The following is a 6,264-nucleotide window of genomic DNA, read 5'->3' on the forward strand; positions in this document are numbered from 1 at the left end:
GGTGTGGTGCTCTGCCCGTGGGATGGCATTGGTGCTGGGTCCCCTTGGAGCTGTGCAGGGAGGGACTGCAGTGGGCTGCAGGGAAGAGAATGAGACTGACTGGCGGCTTGGGCTGATAACCTGGGAGCAGCTACTGGCCTGAGATAGAGTGTGAGCAGTCCTCTAAGTTTTCCTTGGAGGTCACCGCCGCGGGGGCTGCGGCGCCTCCGGGTGCAGACTCTGTGCGCGTGCGGGGACCCCGCACCTCGCTCTGTCAGCTTTCCTCCTGTCCCCGAGTCGTCGCTTTCTAGTTAATTCCGAAGTGGCCCCGGGGCGTTTGCACACTAAACCCATTAACCGGTAATTACCCACAGGGCGTCGAGGTTTAAAGGTGGAGCGTAGTAGATGAAAGGAACCGTGCTATCCCATGGTAATGTCTGCTGTTCTCACCGTTTTGCATTTTCGCATTTTTTTAATTGAGGGCCGGGATTGCAAAGGGTGCCCCGCCCGGCCCCGCGCCACTAGCTGAGCATCGCCCACACACATTTTGATTCTGTTTTGAAGATTAGTTCAACTTTAAATAACAGTACTAGTAGTTTTTAAAGCACAAGCTTGTCGTCTTTTTATTTTTAAGCATTGGGTAGTCATATTTTCTTTTGATTATTTAATTGTTTTTCAGGAGCCGTTTTCAGAATGAAAAATGGCATGTTCTCCCTTTTTTTTTTTTTTAAATGCCGAGGAATACACCTAGTCCCTAGAGCTGGCCCAGGCTCTGGTGATAAGGAAGCTGACACAGATTTAGAAAACCTGCTTTGACTTGATGACCCTTTTAAAATTTTTTCGGCAGGTGATAACCTTCCTAGAAATTTGGTATTTTATATAGTATGCCGGAAAATTGTTCGCAGTTTTGTGGGCCTGTGTGTGTGTGTGTGTGTGTGTGTGTGCGCGCGCGCGCATGTTTAAATAAGAAAAGAACATAAGGCCACTATAAAGTTCCCTTTTCAATTAAAATGATGCTGGCCTCTAAGTTTTCCTTAAAGTAGCAGTTTTGTACAGAGATGGAAAGTAGGTTTAGTAAGACCATTAGAAAAAAAAACTGAGGCCTTTTATCCAGTACAGGGATTCGAAGTCTTTTATTTATTCCTTCAAGATTTGTTAAGAATCTGTTTTGTGCCAGGCCTTCTACCAGGTGATGGGGATAAGGAGAGAGCAGACGATCGTGTGAGCTCTGCGTGGGCAAATGGCCACGTCATCACAGTAGTGTCATGGAGTTGGGTGCAAATTGCTGTAGGAGCCCAGAGTGGAAATAAATAGTAATGCGACACCAACGTTTATTGAATACTTATTCGTGAGAGGCACTGTGCAGCGTATTTTGCGTGCAGCCTCTTCTTGAATCGTCACAACAATCTCATGAAGTAGCTACTGTCATTTAGAAATGAAGATATAGGCTTAGGGACCTTGACCCGAGTCATAGCTGATATGGCGGGAACCTGGGATTTCAGCTCGGGGGTCCGACTCATCTCAGTCACCGTCTCAACCACTGATGCGGTTCTCTGTAAGGAGAGCAGGCCAAGTCTCCAGTGTGATGTGACATTTGACTTGTGCTGAGAAAGTTGAGGAAGCTTTCACTGGAGACAGGATGAGGAAAGGCATTCTGGGCAGATGGCACAGCCTGCCTTTGGGACAGGCGTGAGTCCTTTGAATTTGGGGAACCATAGGCCATTCTCATGACTGAATCTCAGAGTACTTGCAGTGTAGTGGGAGAGGCCAGATCTTCAAGTGTTTTGTAATCTGATAAAGAGTTTAGAATTTTTCTTCCACGTGGGGTGACCACTGCCGAATTTCAAATGGAGTACTGTGTGTATTTTAGAAAGAAAACTTTAGCTCTGGTGTGCAGAACGGACCTAGGAGAGATGAGTGGTGATGGCGAAACCAGTTTTAGAAAAGAAAATACAAAGTCCAGTAGAGAAGTGAAGAGACTCTGAACTCTGCAGTTGGAGTTACAGAAAGAGACGGATTGTAGACATATTTAAGAGGTAAAATTGATAGGACTTGATAAGAGTTTGGATGTCAGGGGCTAGAAAGAAGGATGAGTGACAGGATTGGAAAGTGATCGAAATGAGGGGCAGGTGTGTAGGTGAAAGGTAAAGATAAGTCAGTTCAGTTCTGAGTATTCGTTCAAGGTTCCTGCAGGGAAGGATGCATTTGGGTGTGGAGTTGGAGAGAGCCCAGGGTGGGGCGCATTTGCATGGAGGTAGGTGGTGAAGTTGGGGGCCGTGTGTGTGTGTGTGTGTGTGTGTGTGTGTGTGTGTGTGTGTGTGTGTGTGTGAAGGAAGTTCCTAAGGACCAGCTCCCATAGGAGGAATGTGTAGACATGAAGAAGCAGCCACAGCTACAGGGTGTGTGTGTGTGTGTCTTGGGGGGCTCTTTTGAGAGGAAGTGGGGGAGGAGCTCACACAGGATGCTGAGACGTGAGGAGGCAGCGAGGAAGGACGGAGCGCTTGCATGAAAGGGAGCGGGGAGTGGCCCGAGCGTGCAACGGTGGCCAGTGGGTTCAGTGCCGACGGATCATTTCTAAACTTTGCAGAAATGAAAAGGAGTCTGAGTTTAGGCTGTTTGGGAAAGAAAAGTTTAAAATTTCCCATAGTAGTACATATCAACAGAAAATACAACAGCGCACCCCCGTGCAGGCGTCCGCCAGCGTGAAGCATGAACACAGCCCGTTTCCTTCCATCTGTAACCTTTGTCCCCAGCTGGATTATTTTAAAGCTAAACTCAGATATCGTATCTTTTATTCTGTAATCATTTAAATATGTATCTTTATAAGGTAAGAGTTATTTTTATAAATATAACTAGTGTTATCCTAATTTAAAAAAACTGACATTACTTTCTTAATATAAAATTTCCGGTCACACTTCTTTTTAAAGAAGCTTGACTATGAAGAAAAGAGATGAGGCAGTAATTAAAAAAGGTTTGCAGTTTTTTTTTTAAGATTGACAGACTTTTAAGGTTAGTCAATAAAGAGGAGATGCTTGAAGATGTCGGAGATGGAGATGATGGAGCCGACGGAGGTCCTGGGAAGTGCCCGCAAGGATAGCTTGAGGGTACAGGGTTGTCTGGACCTAAGTCGTTATGTTTTGTGAGCATCAGCTAAGTGCTTCTGGGTTCCTGGGGGTGTACTCGTGCCTACAAGAGGGGAGAGGCTCCGAAAAAGGAGGAAAAAATATGAGAACAGAGGATATTTATAGGTTGGGTGCTAGAAGGTGAGGCAGTTCAAAGCTTAAGTTCTCAGAGGTGGAGGGGCGTAAAGGCCAGCTGAGGAGTTGGGGGGTTTGGCATAGCCACTGGAAGAGGGACTGAGCTGGGACGAACGAGTAGGAATCATGTCACTGAGCTGAGTGAGGTTAGAATTCAGTCATCAGAGCGAAACACGAGGTGGTGTGATTGTTTCCTTGAGTTCCGGTTGATTGGTTGACTGCGAGCTTAACGCGTGGAGGAATCCAGCAGCCTGATATGTTACAGAGAAGAGAGTCCGGGCTGAGGACTTCGCACCGGTTCGGGGTTTGTTCATTTAAGTGCTAATTGTCTGCTTTGTGGCTGTGTCACAGAAAAACTAGGCAGCGTTACGGAGCGTTTGGATTGCTGCTTTGTACTTTATTTCTCAGCACGTGCAGTGGCGTGTCACAGAGCACGTGCCTGGGGCAGGCACCGAGCGGCGTAGTGGACAGGGGCCCCTGCTGTCTTGCTCTGCGGCTTCAGCTTGTTTTCTCTGCGGTCACGGGCAAGTTTACAGACCTGTTCCCTAGTCAAAAAGGTGCAGATGCTGTCCGTTTTCTAAGGTCGGTGGGAGGATGAGACAGTAGTGGACCTCCACGGCTGAGGACCTTGCTCCGTCCCTTCTCTCCTCCTCACTAAGCCTGGCAGGTCGTCATTTCTGTTTGACAGAAGGCCACGTTCTGGGACTTCACCTGACCATACGAGGCTGGTAGGTCAGGTAGTGGTTACAGTACAAATCGATTTGATCTACGAAAGAGTTCATCAGTTCTTTTAAATGAGGCTTCCTCGTCGCTACAGAATGTCACTTTAGAGACCAGTAGTAGTGACATCTTTGCCTTGGTATCATCTTCAAAGAAACAGGCAGTTCCACGACATGATTTGAGATCCCAATAGCCGTAAAATTCTTTGATTCTCTGACTATATCTCATTTCTGGACTGATTTAAATGAACGATTTCACTGATATTTGAGCATCCATTTATAAATGAAAACATATATATTTTAATGTACTCAGCGTTATTTTAAACATTTTCTCTTCTAGATAACTATAGTCGTATACGATAGACCTAGTGAAAGCATGCCTTAGTAAGAGTCAGGTCCGTATAGGCGTTTGCCAGATGGATTGAGGCATAGGTTTGTGAGAGTAGTAAAGATGGATTCGTTTTTTAAGGCGAGTTGTTTAATCTCTACCAGCTGTCTTTAAAGATGTTTCTTTTGCTAGGGGCGCTTTGACTGTGGTCCTGTTTAAAGGTATAGAGGTGGAATAAATGACCTTGGAGGTCCCTGTCTGACTTTGTAATCCTAAATTAGTAATTGTCCGTTAATAGTTTTCGATCAAAGGCTCCCGTTAAGCCTCACTTTTTAGTGAGCTTTAGTTTGACACTTTTATTCTTTTAAAATCATTCTCGCACAAAGATCGTTTTTGTAAACACTTCTAGTTCATAATGACATCTGCCTTGTTTTGCATTTGTGCTTAGTAACTGACCACCGGCCTTGAACGCTTGGGGTGAGAGCGATGCAGACACCTGCCAAGCACATGCTCGTTTGGGTTCAGGAGACGGTGCGGGCCTCTGCCAAACCTGCCGGCTCGCAGGCAGGACCGGGCCCCCTCGCTCGGCAAAGCCTCGGTGGTGTGCCCGCCCTGTTTCCTCGGAGACAGCCTGCAAAGAACATAGCGTGCTGTTTCTAACTCTCGTAACTGACATGCGTTTCAGGGACGAATAATGTAACTTCGTGTGTCGTGTTTCATGTCTCGTTCTCTTTTATTCCTCTGTCTGTGTGTGGCTTTATACTCGAGTGTCCTTTTTGACGATTTGCCCTTCTTTTCATTTTTCTTGGCCATTAGGAGGAAGGAAGAGAAAGTGAATGAGCGATCAGTAGGTTGTATTGTATTTTTCTCGCCCACTTCTGGGGAATGTGGATGAAAAGGTGTTTAGCACACCCTTCCTGATGTGAACGTGGGGACTTTTATGCTCCCCTTTCTGCCCCTGCGTCGTAACGCCACGTGGCCTTACAGCGTCTTCCGTTTATGCGGGTATTTTCTACACGGCATAGGTGCCTGCCAAATAGTGTAGAAGGGGTGACACGTGTGCGAGTGAATGGATATGATGATACATTACTTGTTTAAATGCTACTTGATAAAGAAAAATGAAGCAGACGGTTTTGAAAGGTTTTATATTATTTGAAACATTATGAAATGAAGGAACAATAGTATTTAATTATACAGGCAATTGGAACAAAGTACATTATTTCATCTCTCTAATTAGCTTTTATTTTTATTTTTCGATGAGCTGTATGACTTTAAGGAGTCGATGTATTTTGAAGCGTTTGGGGCTTTAGAGGATGATGAGCCGACAGGGCAGGCTGTGAGTCAGACACGTCCAGGTGCAAATCGAGGCTCTGCGTAGACTTACATTCTTTAAAGCTTCCGCCCCCCCCTTCCCGTAAGTGGGGGTGCCCATTTTTATTTGGGACTGTGGGGAGGATTAATCGAGGTGATGACTGGAAAGCCATTTTCATCCCATTGCCCGACGTGGAGTGAGCACTGTATCATTGTCACTGTTATTTCCATGCCAAAAAGAGTCTTTATGCACTTAAAACTTGTAGCTTAAGCTGCCATCTTGAGACAGAGAGGTGGACGATAAGCATATCCTGTCTTTTGTAATGTTTCGAAGGTTCTGGTGGAGTTTTTTACGTGGGCAGAAATCGTTGTGATGGTTACTTCTGAAAAACATTTAAGCTCTGAGAATTATCTGTGTAGATTCCTTTATTCTACACGGCATAGATGCCTGCCAAGTAGTGTAGAAGGGGTGACACGTGTGTGAGTGAATGGACAGTTATTTTTCTGTTGCTCAAGTATTTAAGAAGTGAGCGCAGGTAAGGAGACAGATCGAGGGCTTCACGGCCACCTCTGGGTGCGGTTAAGTCGTGTCTCTGGGGGGTGTGTTTGAGTGGGTGTGTGGGTGTGTGTGTGTGCAGGGGTGTGTGTGGGGGGTGTGGGGGAGTATATG

The 6,264-nt window shown here is 45.9% G+C and overlaps 1 protein-coding gene across 1 annotated transcript in view; it reads left to right on the forward strand.

Moving 5' to 3' along the window:
* The first annotated feature begins 3,017 nt into the window (after positions 1–3,017).
* The window catches only part of KATNAL1 (katanin catalytic subunit A1 like 1), a 52,566-nt gene continuing 49,319 nt past the window's right edge, over positions 3,018–6,264 (forward strand). Inside the window, exon 1 of the mRNA XM_006904826.3 lies at positions 3,018–3,083. Within this exon, the coding sequence (XP_006904888.1) occupies positions 3,018–3,083 (66 nt within the window). The remainder of the gene's footprint in view (positions 3,084–6,264) is intronic.

The sequence above is a fragment of the Pteropus alecto genome, unplaced genomic scaffold (genome assembly GCF_000325575.1).
Source record: "Pteropus alecto unplaced genomic scaffold, ASM32557v1 scaffold80, whole genome shotgun sequence".
Classification (NCBI taxonomy): domain Eukaryota; kingdom Metazoa; phylum Chordata; class Mammalia; order Chiroptera; family Pteropodidae; genus Pteropus; species Pteropus alecto.